This window comes from Chionomys nivalis, chromosome 3 (assembly GCF_950005125.1).
Source record: "Chionomys nivalis chromosome 3, mChiNiv1.1, whole genome shotgun sequence".
Classification (NCBI taxonomy): Eukaryota; Metazoa; Chordata; class Mammalia; order Rodentia; family Cricetidae; genus Chionomys; species Chionomys nivalis.
Genome location: NC_080088.1, coordinates 80,298,655 through 80,315,366, shown reverse-complemented (window position 1 = coordinate 80,315,366; position 16,712 = coordinate 80,298,655). Strand labels below are relative to the sequence as shown.

Sequence of the window (16,712 nt, the reverse complement as noted above, 5' to 3'; positions counted from 1 at the left end):
GCGTGGCCAGAGGTAAGAGTAGAAAGTTACAGGGATCTGGTAGAAAGAAGAAAGGAGCTGGTGGGTGTGGTGATCCAGGCCTCTCATCCCAGCACTTGGGAGGCAGATGAAGCCGAAAGACTTGAGTTTAAGGTTAACTTAGGCTATGTAGTGAGACTCTGCCAAAGAAGAGGGAGAAGGAAGGAGGGAAGGAGGAGGAGGTTAAGAATGAGGGGGGAGGGGCAAGGGGAGAAGAAAGAAAAAGAAAAAGAGGAGGAAAGGGAGGATGTTGAAGAAGAGGAAGGAAACGTAATAGAGAACGAAACAAATGAGAAAAGGTGTCTGTTCCCTATGACGTGTTAGAAACGTTCCTGACGTGCTCCTGTGGTTTGTCCAAGACACAATACCACTGCCCTCTGCTGGACAGCCTGCTGTCATGTCCCTGCTTGCAAGCCCCCGGCAGATCCCCTGAGATGCACCTGGGGGGGGGGGGATGCAGAAATGAACGACAAGGATTAAGTTGCCTGGGGACTAAATGACTGTCCCTCTCTGCCCCTACAGGGCCCGTCAGCGAGCTCACATGTCTACCAGCCCTGGAGGAACCCACTCCAACCTCACCTGGTTTGAGTTCTTGTCTGAGTAAGCACAAGCTTCTATCAGTGGCTATAGTGGGGTCTTTACGCCAGTTTCCCTAAGAGCAGACTTCACCTAGAGAGCAAAGGTTGAGATAGGATAATCACAGGTTCAAGGACTGCTGGGCTGCGGCGTGAAGGGAGGGGTAGGGAGGAGGAGAGAAAAGGGGAAAAAATGAAAGGGACGGTGGGGAATTGGGAACCACAGACAGGTCACATCAGGGGGAGACAGATTCCAGGAGCACCTCCCAGAGTTGCCTCAGAAAGCCCTGGAATCCTTCCTCACCTTCTTCCCACCCTCTAGGAGTGAGGATGGTGCAAGCAAGAATGAGAAGACAGACAAGAGCACCAGAGTGAAGCGCAGCCTGAGCTCCCTCCGAAGCAGGGTCACCAGGCAGAAGGAGAAGGTGGGGGCTGAGCTGGAGCTACGAGGACTCACTCATCCCTCCCCAGCACCAAAAAGTACCCTTGACTCAGGAACCCTGGGATGAAAGCCAGGACTGGATGAAGGGAAGTGGAGGGCATAAAAGGACCAGATGTTAAGTGTTTACAGCTCTGAGGGCAAAGGAGCCAAGGAATACCACAATATCACACCCCCACAACAAACCCCACACAAGATGTTTTGGGAGGGAAAAGCCCAGGAGGGTGGCTACCTCTACTCAGGTGAGAAGCAGCAGAAAACTGAGCAGAAGATAAGGTTCATATAGGATTTCTTGAGGGAGGGGGAAGATTTTCAGGGTGCAGATTGGTGGGGAGTTCAAGTCTAGAGCTTGGGCTTTTCCGCTCTGTAGGGTAGGGGCTGGGTCCAGCCATTAGAGCAGTTGGAGTGTTCTGTGGGTGTAAGCTGGTGGTTGGAGGTTCCCAGGAGAGGGGCTCGGCCACTCATTTGCTTTGAGGGGCTTACATCAGGCCATGCAGAAGACATACTGAGACCCATCATTGTCTCATGCAGGGGAAGAGCCCTGCACACCTAAAGGATAAGATTCAGGATGCTCCAGGGAGGCGGGAGTGTGTCAATGGGCACCAGCTGGTGCGAGGAACCTTCGTGGGCCACTCTAACTGTCCTCTGTGTGGCAAACCTTTGCTGAGCTCAGGTGAGTCCAGGCCCATCGATCCATCCAATGAGGGCATCTGTCCTCTTCCTCCTTTTTGTCCCTCCGTTCTTTGGTACATTCCTGGTTCTATTTCATTCTCACCTGTGTGAGCAAGTATTAGCAGCAACCTGGAGAGAAGCAGAGGACCAGTCAGTCACTGATGATGGTGACTAAGCTCCCTGATTCAGCTTTGGCCCTGGGAAAATCCAGCAGGACCTAGACTCAGGCGGGGCATTTATCTGATGTGGTGACCAAATGTCTGGTGCTTACCTGCCGAAATCTCAGAGATGTATTTTGTCATAGTTCTGGAACCTGGGTAGCCAAGGTCAAGGTATCTGGAGGGTGTCAGGTCTCTCCTAGCTTTTGGCAGCTCTACAGCCTGTGGCAGCATCGTCCTGCAAGGTTCTTCTTGTGTGGACTTTGGGTTCCCAAACTCTCTTTTCTCTTTCTGTTGTACATGTATGTACATCAAGGGACAACCTTGGCAGTCCTTCCTCGTGTACCATCCCATCTTGTTTTATGTGGGATGTGTGTACAGGTCCATTCATGGACATATATGCACACGGTGCACGTGCATGTGGAGGCTAGAAAATCATTCTGGGTATTTCCCCCTATTACTCTCCACTTCATTTTTTGAGACAAGGTCTTCACAGAACCTGGAGCTTGCTGATTCAGCTGCTGCCCGCAAGCCCCAGGGATCTTCCTATCTCTGCCTACTAGAATTATAAGCATTGTGCCCCTCATGCTTGGCTGGCTTGCTTATTTGTTTATTTATTTATTATTTTACATGGGTTCTGGAGGATCGAACTTAGATCCTTGTGCTTGTAAGGAAAGTATCTTACTGATTGTGTCATCACACCAGCCTCCAACCTCCCTTCTTTTAAAGACCCATCATCACATTGGAGTAGGAACTCAGCCTAGTTCATTATAAAGCTCCTTGTGAGTTACGACTACATGTGCAAGGGCTTGATCTTTAGTTTAGTCGCACTTTATTTATTTTTATTTTCTATATGAATATGTGTGTAGGTACAGAGGTCAGTTCTCTTTTCTCGCCATGTGGGTTCTGGGTTTAGAATGCAGGTCATCGGGCTTGGTGTCAAGCCTCTATACTGAGCCGTGGTCTTATTCTGCAATAAAGGGAGGGATGGGGCTATAAAATACGAATTGAAAGGAGACAATTCATGCCAGGCAGTGGTGGCACACACCTTTAATCCTAGCACTTGGGAGGCAGAGGCAGGCAGATCTCTGTGAGTTCAAGGCCAGGCTGGTCTACAAGAGCTAGTTCCAGGACAGGCTTCAAAGCCATAGAGGAAAAAAAAAAACCTGTCTTGAAAAACCAAAAGAGATAGAGAGAGAGAATTCAACTCATAACATTGAGTTTCCTCCCTCCAGGGGGCTGCACAAAACTGCTGAGCTGGGCTGTACATGTACAAAGCCCTGGACTCCACCTTCAGCATGAGAGGTGCAGGCCTGTTATCCCTAAGCTCAGGAGGTGAAGGCATGGGGATCAGAAGTTCAACACTGAAGTTGGCTAGATAGTGAGTTCAAGGGCAACCTGAACACATGAGATTATATCGTGAGTGTGTGCGTGTGTGTGTGTGTGTACTCATGCATGAGTGTATGCAGTTTGTAGCAAGAATTCAAACTACAGAGTATTTACAATCAAGACTCAGGCAAGTCCAAGGTTCAAGCGCAGGACATCAGCACTATTGACCTTTGGGACCAAGTAATTTTCTTCGAACAATGATTTCTGACCCACTAGGCACTAATAGCACCTGCCTAGTCTAATGTTAGGACAAAGTGTCTCCAAACATTGTCAAATGTCTCGAGTTGGTGCTGGGCAAAGTAGCCCCAGGTGAGAACGAGTTATTTGAGACTACTAGGAATCCCTAGTGTGTGCATAGACTTGGAAGTAAGAACAGGCCTTGTGCCTCCCAAGCACCTGAGTGGTAGGCTTTTATTCATCATCCTGCCCTTCCCCAGCTTTCAAAGTGTCCTTTCGCTAGTTAAAGGACTATGGGTGTTCTGCCTGTGGCTGCTACTATCTACTGTAATGATACTGAACCCAGGACACATTAGCCAGTACCGTACCAGTGAACTACTCCCCCAGCTCCTCACTGGGGGATTCTAGGCAGGTAACCTCCAGCCTGGTTTTTAAAACAGAATCTCATTTAGTTATCCAGGCTGCCCTTGAACTCACTCACCCAAAAAGACCTTGAATTTGCTGTTTTCCTATTTTTGAGTAGGTGTGATGTTGTGGTTTCTTTTTCTTTCTTTTCCTCTCCTCTCTTCCTCTTCTCTCCCATCCCATGGCCTCCCCATCTCTCTTTCTCTCCTCCCCTTTTCTTTCTCTCTCTCTCTCTCTCTCTCTCTCTCTCTCTCTCTCTCTCTCTCTCTCTGGAAGGGTCTCATGTAGCCCTGGCTACCCTCAGGTTTCAAACTTGCCATGGAGGTAAAGATGGCCCAAATTTAGGGACAGCCTTGCTGTGCTGAGCACTTCCATTGTCCCAAACACTTAACTCTTTAAAGAGCATCCTCATCTACCTCTACACCTCTTTCATAGATGAGGAAAAAGAGGCTGAAAGAAAATTCCACATTTGTTTGGTTGGCTGGGAGTGGGCACCCATGCTTGTTCCCAGCACCCGCATAGTGATTCAAAACCACTCATAACTCCAGTTCCAAGGGATCAAGCACCTTCTTCTGTCCTCCTCAGGCATCAGGGATACACATGGTGCACGTGTATACATTGAGGAAAACACACCCAAGAAATAAAAACACATATTAAAAACAATTCTTGGCCTAACTCAGAACTAATGCCGTTGTTTCACGCCATTGTGTAATTTTTCTACTTTACTTTTTACTTACTCTTATTATTTTTTTTAAACTTTGTGTATTTGAGACAGGATGTCCTGTAGCCAATTCTGTCCTGGAATTCTCTACATAGCCTTGAACTCCTGATCTTCCTGCCCCCACCTCCTGCATGCTAGGATGACAAATATATGTCACTATGCGCTCTGTGTGCAGTGCAGCAGATGGCTTCCTATACTCTAGGCAAGTACTCTACTGGGCTGATCTCCATCCTCAGCCTAGCCCAGGTCACTTATTGCCAGTCAAACTACTACCCCTTCACTCCAGCCTTGACACCCTCTCCTATGTGGGGCTGGAAGGCACTTGTATATAATGGCATATGTGTGTACAGGGGCACCTTCCAAGATGTGGGTCCCAGGTGTCAACTCAGGTCACCAGGCTGCTGGCAAGCACCTTTAACCACCAAGCTGTTTCACTGTCCTCCCACCCCAGTGGGGTTTCTGATGTGCTTCTCAGTGTTCAGCAGCTTGTTCCAGGCATCTTAGGCTTCCTGGGTGGGAGTGTCTGGAGTGTGTGTGTGTGTGTGTGTGTGGTGTGTGTGTGAGAGAGAGAGAGAGAGAGAGAGAGAGAGAGAGAGAGAGAAAGAGAGAGAGAAATACAGTTTATTAAAGAAGAAAAAGGTACTCCTAAGCAAGGGACGAGAGAGAGAGGGAGAGAGAGAGAGAGAGAGAGAGAGAGAGAGAGAGAGAGAGAGAGAGAGAGAAATACAGTTTATTAAAGAAGAAAAAGGTAGCCGGGCAGTAGGTGGCACACGCCTTTAATCCCAGCACTCGGGAGGCAGAGGCAGGCGGATCTCTGGGAGTTCGAGGCCAGCCTGGTCTATAAGAGCTAGTTCCAGGACAGGCACCATAGCTACAGAGAAACCCTGTCTCGAAAAAAAAAAAAAAACCAAAAAGAAGAAGAAGAAGAAGAAGAAGAAGAAGAAGAAGAAGAAGAAGAAGAAGAAGAAGAAGAAGAAGAAGGAAAAAAAAAAAGGTACTCCTAAGCAAGGGACAAGACTGAGGCTCAAAAGCTAGCGGTGATACTCTGAGAAATCTGTTGTGCTTTTCACACCCTGTCTACTAGCTTTGGGGATTTTTGTTGTAGCTGTTTTTGCCTTCTGTTCTCTTTTTCCGTTTTTCTAAGTTTGTGCGTGTGCTGTTTATATGTGCCTGCACGTGTGTACAAGTGTGTGTACCTGTAAACATGCATGCTGAGGTTGATGAAAGGATAGACCCAGCTAAGGGCAAAGTCCCAAAGTCCCAGGTGCCTGGAGGAGAAACCTCAGTACGAGTCCCTGCCCCCTTCCGGGCCCCGCCCCCTTGGGCCGGCCTACGCACGCGCAGCTTGATCTCGCACGGCACACCGCTTCCGGCTCCTGGGAGGCCGGGCGGAGGCTGCCGGAGCGACCCAGGAGCCAGCGGAGCAGAGAGCGGCCTGTGAGGGACCCTGCTGAAGTGAGTGGGCCGGGGCGATTTTCACGGCGCCGGGGACGGGGACCCTTTGTAAACTACTAGCTAGACAACATACTCCCAAAGGTGCCTCTGGGACGTTCACGCCTCCCATGCAAGTCACCTCTTCATACAAGGGGTTTCCAAGTGGAGAATGTGGGGTTCAGTGGTGCAGACCGTACCCAGCCGCCCTGTCCCAGCGCCATGGACGCTGCAGCCACCTTTCCTGGAAAGGAGAGAGAAAAGCCACTGAACTAAGTGCAGCTCTTTGCTCCCGGCTTGGGGACACCAGGGCCAGGGTCAAGGGTGGAGTGTCCCCCACAGCAATTCCTTGCACCACCTTAGGCCCTCCGGAAATTTTGACACCCTTGCCTGCGAGCGTTTGGGTGCAAACCGGGCCTGTTTCGCTTCTTACTTTCTACATTCCTTCCGGGCTGAGAACTCAGCAGGTGCGCTGCAACTTTGATTGCTCGCAGCCAAATTGAGCGTTTTGTTGTTGCTGTCCTTTCCTTATCTTCTCTTTTAATTACCTGTAGCTTGGTGTAAGAAACTTGGCCAGGAGGGGGAAAGTTCCTCCAAGTTTATCACAGAAGCAGCAGTCTCCCTCCATTTTTTTATTTTTTTGCTCAGTTCTCGGGGCGTTGGGATCCGGGGCTGTGGCGTTCAAGGGCCTTTCCATTTCTTGCTGGGAGCGCGCACACAGCTTTGACGAGCAAGGGCGATTTGAAATGAAAGAGTTTGTTTTGTTTTGGTTTTTGCAGGTGTCTGAATGAATGATTAACCTTTTAACTGTAAGGAGAGCCGTCTCTGCGTCTCATCAGACCTAGTGGTCTGGTTCCAGTTCTGTCATCTATGTGCCATGTAACATCATCAAGTCCCAGTCTTCTCATTAAAAAGAGAATAAGGACTAGTCGTGGGTTCAGTGAGGTGACAAGTCAAAGGGATGTAGCGGAATGTCTGGCATATGGTCGGTGTTCAGTGTTACATAACCTGTGCATATGGACCTGCTTCCAGACCCGGAGGATTGTGTGTGATGTGTGAGCCCCGGTGCAGGAGGTCAGAGGTCAGCTTTGAAGTAGATTCTCCTAACACGGCTATGTGAGTTCTGGGATTCGAACTGAGGTCACCAGGCTTGTGCTGCAAATACTTTTGTCCATTACGCCATCTCCCACCCCCAAGCCTAGATTGTAGGTGTTGTGAATCCAGGGGAATTGGGTGTCTTGTTGGTTCAGACTGGATCAGGATTTAGACTTGTCCCTGTTGGTTGCTCCTGTTGGTCCCCAAGGACCTTCTCTGGGGCAGGGACAAAGTCTTCTAAAAAAGAAAAATAAAAAGGAAAAAGAAAAGAAAAGAAAAAAGGATTGATCTTGTAAAGAGTAAACATTTGTTTTGTTTTCTATCATTTATTTTTATTGTGTTGAGATTTGAACCCAGTTCCTTGCATACTAGGAAAGCTCTACTACTAAGCCCCCTCCCCAGCCCCTTATTTCCATTATTTGTCATTATTTCCCAGAGGTCAGAGGACAGCTTTGTGAAGTGGCTTCTGCCTTCCCATCTTCATCAAACTGGCACCATAGGGTCTTACCCCCATGCCAGGCTGGCTTTGAGCCGCATCTTCTCAAGGGCCGGGCACCCACCTTGTTTCTACTTTCACTGCTGCAGGTTAGTGAAATTTAGAGGGTCTGTGATTTCTTAAGTTCACTGGCGAATGGCTCCGGACTTTCTCGGCTGTTCTTTGCATAGCTGGGTGTAATTTGCATTCTTGTCACACAGTAGCAATTTGGCCACTTGCATGGTTTACCCACCCCAGGCACCCTGGCTGTGGTAAGCAGCTGTGCCTCCCTGTGTTTATCTACCACGAGTTTAGCATAGTTTTGATCTCATATCAAGGTCTCCTTCATTTCTCCCAACCTGGATCATGTTTCCATTTCTTCCAGCCCCGTCTGTGACTTTTCAGCAATTTTCACCTCCAGCTGCGGTACATTATTTAAAGCCCCAAATCCTGTCTAAATCCTAGCCCATCTTGTTTCTTTGTTACTTGTTAAGTAAACACTTTCCCTGCTGAAAGGGACCTAGGGCTGGCTACCTTGTGGAAAACCCTCTCACCAGGTGCAAGACAGTTCAGGGGTAGCTCTGGAGGGAGCTGGAGGAATTTATTTTTAGGGGAGGAATGCAGCTAGCGGAGGGAGGGAAACTTTAAAACACCGTCCTCCCTGCGAGCTGGGGTGTCTGCCTCTGCAGCTGTCTCTCCGTTGCTCGGTCTCTTTCTCATTCAAATCAAGTTGTGAGGAAAGTAAAGCTGGCTTCTCTGCCTTTGGGAGTAAATCAAGTCGTCCCGGCAATTAAGTATAAAATGCAGTTAGGCTCAACAGGAATGTGGCTCATTTGGTGAGTGGGTGTTTTGAGCACAAAGCCCAGGTTCCATCCCCAGCACTACGTAAGCCAGGGCATGGTGGCGCAAGCCTGTTGGCTGTACAGTGAGTTTGAGGACATCCTGGGCTCCATGAGACCCAGTCTAGAAAAAGTATTAGTAGCAGATACAACTTGTGTCAAAACCTGGGGGGGCGGGGGGAGCAATTCTAAAGTTTCTAACAGAACACATCTAAGAAACAGTGCTACGGTTACATTTTTAATATGTCCGTTTGGTTATGGTCAAATGGCAACTTCTGTTACTCTTAATGTGACAGCTTCATTGTACACAAGCCATGTGCCATAAAATTACCTTTAAAAATGTACCACTCAGTGATTTTCATTGTTGTTCTGCAGATGTAGAGCAAAACCATCCAGCCTCCTTGGTTTCTTGCAATGGTGGGGAGTGACTCTGTTATGTGGTCCAGGAAGTGCTACCTGAAGTTTGGGAGAGATGGGGACTTGTGAGCATGGCTCTGTTCTACAGTGGCTGCCTGACGACTAGTATAGTCTGCAGGTTCCATCCTTCTAGCCAGAAGAGAAAGGAGAGAAAGGCAGATGGGAGAATGGAGGGGTTGAGACCCTGCTATACTTTTGGTAGGAATTTAGAGTGCTGTAGTACTTTGGAAAAACTGATCCTGACAGCCTTGAGGTTAGCCCTAGAATCAAGTGTCCAGCCCAGAGAAAGGAATATAGAGCTCTATAAAAATACGCCAAGGCTACAGGAAGGGCTAGGTAGGTAAGAGTGCTTGTTGTGTAAGCATGAGAACCGGCTGCAGATACTAGCACCAAACAAATAGAAGCCAAGAGTGCTTCTGTGTGGGTTCTCTGGGAACAGGGTGGGGTCTCCGAGTTCGAAGCCAGCTAGTTCTTTGAGGTGACTTCAAGGCCTACAAGAGCTACATAGCGAGACCCCGTATCAAACAAAAAACTAGGTACACGCCTCTAACCCCAGTGCTGTGGGTGGGAGTGGAGATAAGAGTTGGACTTGCTGGCTCCCGGTGCAGCCCCAGGTTCAGTGAGAGACTCTGACTCAAGAGCAGGACGCCCAACCTGCTGCTTAAGCCTCCACTCATGGACCTGCACACACCTAGGTGTGTGCACCACACAGAAATGCTTTGATTTCTGGTGGGACCACGTCCCGAGAAACCATCAGAAGTTGGAAATGCATTTAAAGTTGGGCCCGTTCCTCACAAATACTGCGTGTTTTATGGAGTATGTGGATCCTTGCTTCTAATTGTTTATATATATACATATATATATTATATATATATATATATACATATATATATAAAACTAGAAAGGGACCTGTGATGTGAGATGGGGGAGGCAACAGAACACATAAGATAATGAAAGTGAGAGGGAAAATATTGAGTGGGGAAGGCGGGATGGAGATTTATCTACCAAAATTAAGTATGAGAGTGTCATAAAGAAACCTGTTACTTTTAAAGCTTTTAACTGCTTGTATTATTGTGGGGGGGGTTGTATGTTTGTATATGTAGTGTGTGGGCATATGTAGAGGGTCAGCAGATGATAACTTGGGGAAATTGGTTCTCTCCTACTGTGTTAGTCCTGGGGATTGAACTCGGGTTGCCAGGTTTGGCAGCAGGTGCCTTTGCCCTCTGAGCCATCTCTCCAACCCCTTAAGATAATTTTAAATAAATAAAACCTGGTATGGTGGTACAGGTGCACCATTCCAACTACTTGAGAAGCTGAAGCAGGAGGATCATAAGTTCAAAGCCTCCCTAGACTACAGGTTGAATTTGAGGTCACCTTGGGCAACCTACTGAGACTCTGTCTTAAAATAAAAAGTAAAAACAGTTCTGCTGCGGTTGTAGATCAGTGGTACCGTGACTGCCTTATGGTCATGAGGACCTAGAGTCCTAGGACCACCAAAAGAAAAAATACATTGTAATACAGTCTAACCAGCACATGGTTTAGTTTCTTTTTTAATGTTTTGTTCATTTAGTTGGGGGAGGGCACATGTCTGCCGTGGCACTCAAGCAGAGGTCAGAGGACAACTCTATGAAGTCTGTTATCTCCTTCCATCACATAGGTCCCAGGAATCAAAGCAAGGTCATCGGGTTTGTACAGCAAGCACCTTTATCTACCAAGCCCCATAATATAGTTTCTATTGGATGCATGCATGCTACTTTTGTACATCATAAAGTCGAGAAATCATAAGACGAGCTGTTGTAAGCCAGGGTCCATCTGTGCACAGACACCGCTAGGATTGGAGATAAACCCAGATGTCCATGCTGATCTGATGGGTAAATAGCATGTAGCCCATCCACATGGGGAAATATTACTCAGCAATGAAAAGAAAGCTCTGATACATAAGTGAACTTGAAGTGTCCAGAGTGAGCATTTCCCACAGACACTGTGGGCTTGTGGTTGCCAGTGGCTGGGGGACTGACAACTAAGTAAGCTGGAGGTGTCTTTGGTGCGATGAAAACATTTTAAAACTGATGGCGATTGGGACAACAGGATGGCTCATTAGATAAAGGTGCTTGAGGCCCAGGACTCTTGAGGGAGGAAAGAGTCAACTCTTTCATGTTGTCCTCTGGCCTCCACTTGCTTACAGTGGCACATGCATACACACAAATAGGTTAAGTGTAAAATTGAAGGCAATTAGTGAATTCAAGACTGAATGTATTGGAAGAAAAGGAACTGGAAACACAGTGCTCGTGTGTGTGTGTGTGTGTGTGTGTGTGTGTGTGTGTGTGTGTGTGTAAGAGAGAGAGAGAGAGAGAGAGAGATCAGGTGTCAGTCCTCACATTGTTTGAGGGTCCCTCTTTTGCTGTGACATAAAGCTAGTTGGCTGTGAGCTATCCCGGATTCCTGTGTGCCACCTCCCATCTCACTGTAGGAGTGCCAGGATGACAAATGTGCATTATTGGGTTCAGCTTTACTTGGGGATCTAAACTCAGATCTTCACCCTCGGACATGCCGCACTTTGCCCTCTGAGCCATCTCCCCAGCCTTACACTAGTCTGGAGCTCACCGAGTAGGCTAGCTCGGCTAGACAGTGCACCCTAGGGAACCCCCGAGTCTTAGCCTCCCTAGTGCCAGGATTACAAACATATGCTGCCACACCCAGATTTTTTTGTGTGAATTCTAAACAAACTCAGGTCCTCATGCTTGTTCGGCAAACACTTTACCCACTGAGCCGTCTCCCCAGCCCCCATGGGATGAAGTATTAACAGTTTTCAGTTACATGTATTTATTTGTGATATGCACACATGCACTGCCCTAGTGTGTGTTTGCAAGTCAAGAGACAACCAACAGGAAGTTCTTTCCTTCTACCATGTGAGTTCAAGGAATCAAACTTGGCAGCAAGTGCCTTTACCCACTGAGGCATTTTGCTGGCCCTGGGACAGAATTTTAAGGAAGAGTTTGAAACTGAAAGCCTTAAGGTAAAGGAATGGCAACGATTTGGAGAGCTCTAAAGAAGCTCGCATGAGCTAGACAACTCAGCATAGGACTGCCCTCACTCTGGAGACTGAAGCTGAAAATGCTGAGTTCAGGACCAACCTGGGCTTTAGATTCTTTAGACTGAATCCCTGTGCCCCAAGGGAAAAAGTTACAAAGCCTGCCCATGGCGGCAAGGGTTAAAGCAGATGTGGGGTATTGCCTACATGGTATAGCCCTGGTGGGACAGATCTTCGTGCTTACTGGACATGGCCAACAAGCTCCAGGGACCTTCCTGTCTCCAGCACCGGAGTCATAGCCTGACTTTTAAAATCAGTGCTGGGGATTCAGCTGAGCCTTCTCCCCACTTCGAAACCTTCTGCTTCTAACCACTCCCAGTTATTACATAGGGAGGTTTTCACCGTGTATGGTGCTTTCCCAGCGTTTCAAAGTTTAGGAGGTAGAGTTAGACCCCCCCTTAATCCAGAGAAGGAAGAGTGATGAAGGTGTCAGACTCCTTAGAACATTTTTGAACCTGAGCTCTGGCGATCATTTCCTGTAAAGAATAAATGGGTGAAGGCCACTAGGTGGCTCAGCAGGTAAAGGTATGTAATGCTAAGCCTGATGACGGTGGTACGTGTATCCCCCACCCAACAAGCCAGTGTAAGAGGATGCATAAGTGAGGCCACTGTGTTGACACATATGTATGACCTCAACACATGGGAGGTAAAGGCAGAAGGACCAGGAGTTCAAGGTATCTTCAGCTTCATCCTGGTTCAAGGGCCATCCTGTGCTGTATGAGAACCTCCCTCAAAAAATAAACATATGTTGCAGTCTGTCAAATACTGTCCCTGCTCTTTATAGCTCTTCCGGCCCTCATGTGTTCAGTGATCAACTTAAAGTGGCTGGGAAAAAACTCAGTGGTTAGAGAGTTTGATCATCTTCAGACCCAGAATCCACATAAAAGCAAGATTGGCGGCACACCTGTGATTCTGGCCTCTGGAGGCAGGGTTAGGGCATCCCTAGAGCAAGATGGCTGGTGACAGTAGTCGTACTGTGAGCCCTGGACTTGACTGAGAGATGCTGCCTTGATGAATAAGATGGAAGAGCGATTGAGTGAGATTCCCAGCAATCAACCCCCGGCCTCCAAGTGCTTGTTCACAGGGACATGCACACATACACACATATGTGTCCCCACACATATAGAAAGCATGCATATACATACACGCACACCCATACACACATGTGAAAATGGAAACAGAAAATAACCAAATACCACCATTACCAAATATAAAAATCAACCAAACACAGTGTCCCTAGCCCATTCATAGACTGAGGCAAGATCACTAGGGGTAGCACAAGACCCTATTTCTTTAGTGACAAAAGTGGGAGAAAGACATACCCTTTCCGCCAACCCCCCGTCATACCCAGCTTGCAGCCTGACCTTGATACACAGGATATGTTGAAATATATTCAAGCTCACGCCATTGTAGTTGTAAAAGGAATACTAATGAAGGCCTTTGCAAGGTTCTGGAATTTTCCTGCTCTAAGAACTGGCTGCTGACTTACATTTAAAATGTTTTTTATTGCATTTTTTCTTTATTTTGTATGAGGAGCTTGTGTGGAGGTCAGATGACAGCTTCACTCAGTTCTCTACTTCCACTTTATGGGTCCTGAACTTCAGGGTCAGACTCGAGCGTCTTCACTCAACGGAGCCACCTTGCCGTCCCCTGCTGACTTATATGAGTAGTTTATAGCTGGCTTTTTTTTTTTTAAATTAATTCCCAGCACTCACACGGCAGCTCACAAGTGTCTGTAACTCCTGTTCCAGATAATCTGGCGTCCTCACACAGACATGCAGGCAAAACACCAATACATATAAAATAAAAATAAATATTTTAAAATAAATATGCGTATGAGTATTTTACTTGCATGTGTATCTATGCACATTTATGCCTGGTGCCTGTGGAGGTCAGAAGAGGGCGTTGGCTATCTTGGAACTGGAGTTACGGACAGTTGTGAGCCTCCATGTGGCTATGGGTAATTGAACCCAGAACCTCTGTAAGAGCAACCTGTGCTCTTAGCTTCTGAACATTATAGCTGGCCTCCTTAGACTTGTAGGAAAGTTAAGATGCTCAGAGACCGAAATGCCTGTTTCCTGTTTAGAAGTTTAGCAGTCTGGAACTCAGTGATGATGCCCACAGTTAATCACCTCTACATTTCCTTCATTGTAATCCCTTCTGCTGTCAAGCAGAATAATGGGTGTGCCCTTGCCCCATGATGATCCCTTCCTGGTACTTTTTTTTTTTTGATGATGATGATGATGGAAAATTGACCCTCCCTCCAGAAGCTAATTAGATACTGAAGAAGGACCAGCAAACTGCTTCTACAACAACCCAGCTTGTATCTACATGATCCAGTCAGTCAAGAGTATGGACAGGGGAGAGGCTCTTGAAGTCTCCACCCCTAGCTGAGAACTTACTGTCAATTGGTGGCTGCCAGGGGAAGGAGAGTTGGTGTTCTTCAAGGATGTAGTCCCTAGAAGTCCAGTCACCCGGGTACATACTGGCAACAGGAAGTTGGGAGGGGGAAGTGGCGTTGGGGATAGAAGAGTTGGAAAAGAGGAAAGGTGATGGAAGAGTTAATTTCATTGGTTAAATAAAGAAACTGCCTTAGCCCTTTAATAGGACAGAAAATTAGGTAGACGGAGTAGACAGAACAGAATGCTGGGAGAAAGAAGCCGAGTCAGGGAGTCGCCATGATTCTCCCAGTCCAGACAGACGCAGGTTAAGATCTTTCCTGGTAAGCCAGCTCATGGTGCTACACAGAATATTAGAAATGGGTTAGATCAGTATGTAAGAGCTAGCCCATAAGAGGCTGGAACTAATGGGCCAGGCAGTGTTTAAAAGAATACAGTTTCCGTGTAATTATTTCGGGGCACAAGCTAGCCATGCGGGCCAGCTGGGTGCCGGGGACACAGCCCCGCCGCTCATATTACAACAGAAAGGAGAAATGAGGTGGAATTGCTCAGAGAATAATTAGGAAAAAGAGCCAGGTAATAAATGTTTTAGACTGAGGACACAGCATCCATTGCAGCCAATCCAAAGCAGCTGCAGGTTATATTATTATACACACTGAGTGGGTGTGGCCTTGTTCCAATAAAAAGATTACTTGCAAATTCAAGTGTCTGATCCATGGATCATAGTTTGTCAGCACTTGTGGTGAGGGTGAGTAGGGGAAGGGCCACATTTGTGCACACACGTGCAAAAGCGCTTGCTGGTACTCACACATCCGCACACACAAACGCGCAGCCTAGAGTTCAATGTCAAGTGTCTTTCTCAGTTGCTCTCCACTTCTGCTAAATCCTGGTCTTTTCACTGAACCTGGAGCTCACGGATTTGACTAGACTGGCAGGCAGAAAGTCCTCAGGATCTCTGCCTGCCTGTGTCTCCCTAAAGCTGGAGTTACAGGTGCACACTCCCACCCACAACCAGGCTTTTACATGGGCGCTGGCATCCAGACTGTGGTCCTCAAGCTTGTGCCATGGGTGCTGGCATCCAGACTGTGGTACTCAAGCTTGTGCCACAAGCACTTTACCGCCCCAGCCATCTCTCTGGCCCCTGGATCTGGTCTTTCTACAGTTCTGTCTCAAGGCTGTGTGGCTTTGTAAATGTGATGAAAGCCCCAGGTTAGGAGATGGGGTGACTGGAACCTGCAGGTCGCAGAAGCTGAGTGATGTGTAGGTCCACCCTTTCTTCCAGGGATCCTTTGCCTGCTCCGGTGCATGTACCTAGGGCATGGGTTACAAAGGGTTCAGGTACTTCCAGGTTATTTATTTATGGGGGGGGGGGAGGCATGCGTGGAGGTCAAAGGACAACTTCGGAGCATTCTCTATTTCCACCGTGTCAATCCTGGAGATCACACTCAGTTTGTCGGGCATGGCAGCAAGCCCTCTTACCTGCCGATCCATCTTCCTGACCCTCCACCAGGCTAAAAATGGTTGTTCTACTCCCTGCTTTGGAAAGATTGACTTATCTTGGGCATGTTCAGACCAGAGCCTCCCTCCCATGGCGTCTTTCTGGGGTTCCCCTGCCCTGACTCCATTTGATGTATCTTTTTTCAGAAGTGAAAAGATTCAAAGGACTCATTTCTAAAAGTCATCAAAGGAAACAGGTCACCCAGGGGGACGGGCATCCTTTGTACACAGTTTCTGCCCTGCTCCTGCCCAGGACCAAATGTTTTTCTGTTCGCTGAAAGAAAAAAACCCTGACCTCTTCAATAATTTGATTCCCCTGTCCTCCTTCTGGCCACTTTTGCTGACACAGAATTTGTCTCTGTTTTGTTTAAAGTTTTATTGTTACATGTGACTATTTACCTGAACATATGTGTGTGCCATATGCACGTCGTACCAATGGAGGCCAGAAGAGGGGTTACAGGCAGTTGTGAACCACACAGTGTGGATTCTGGGAACCAAACCCAGGTCCTCTGCAAGTGCAGCCAGAGCTCTTAGCATCTTTCCAGCCCCCACCCCTTTTATCTGTAGGGCCAGAACAGGTTTCGGAAGCTTTGCTGTATAGTCACTGAGCCCATCTCCCCAGAACCAACAACTTTCCTGAAAACTATTTCCAGACACTAAAGGATTCGATTTTAAAATGTTTTACTGCCTGTATTTATTTAGTGAATGGCAATCAGAGGATAACTTGCAAGGGTCAGGGTCACTTCTCTTCTACCGTGTGGAGCCTGAAGATAGAACTCAGATTGTTGGGCTTGGAGGTAGCACCTTTACCCATTTGGCCATCTTGCCTCTCAGTTTTGATTTCTGAGTAACCAGTTGAGTTGACATAACCTTTTAAAAGATTGGTGCCCAGTACAACATAAAACAGAAACCAT

At 47.5% G+C, this 16,712-nt stretch overlaps 1 protein-coding gene across 4 annotated transcripts in view; it reads left to right on the top strand.

Annotated features, from left to right (window-relative positions):
* Window positions 1-16,712, top strand: part of Arhgef18 (Rho/Rac guanine nucleotide exchange factor 18) — a 108,856-nt gene that overhangs the window by 33,990 nt on the left and 58,154 nt on the right. For 3 of the 4 annotated variants that reach the window (XM_057764960.1, XM_057764962.1, XM_057764961.1), the window contains 3 exons: window positions 541-618; window positions 916-1,018; window positions 1,564-1,705. In XM_057764960.1, the coding sequence (XP_057620943.1) occupies window positions 541-618; window positions 916-1,018; window positions 1,564-1,705 (323 nt within the window). Of the gene's footprint in view, window positions 1-540; window positions 619-915; window positions 1,019-1,563; window positions 1,706-5,925; window positions 6,010-16,712 lie in introns of those variants that run through there. The other variant, XM_057764963.1, reaches the window with a different exon arrangement.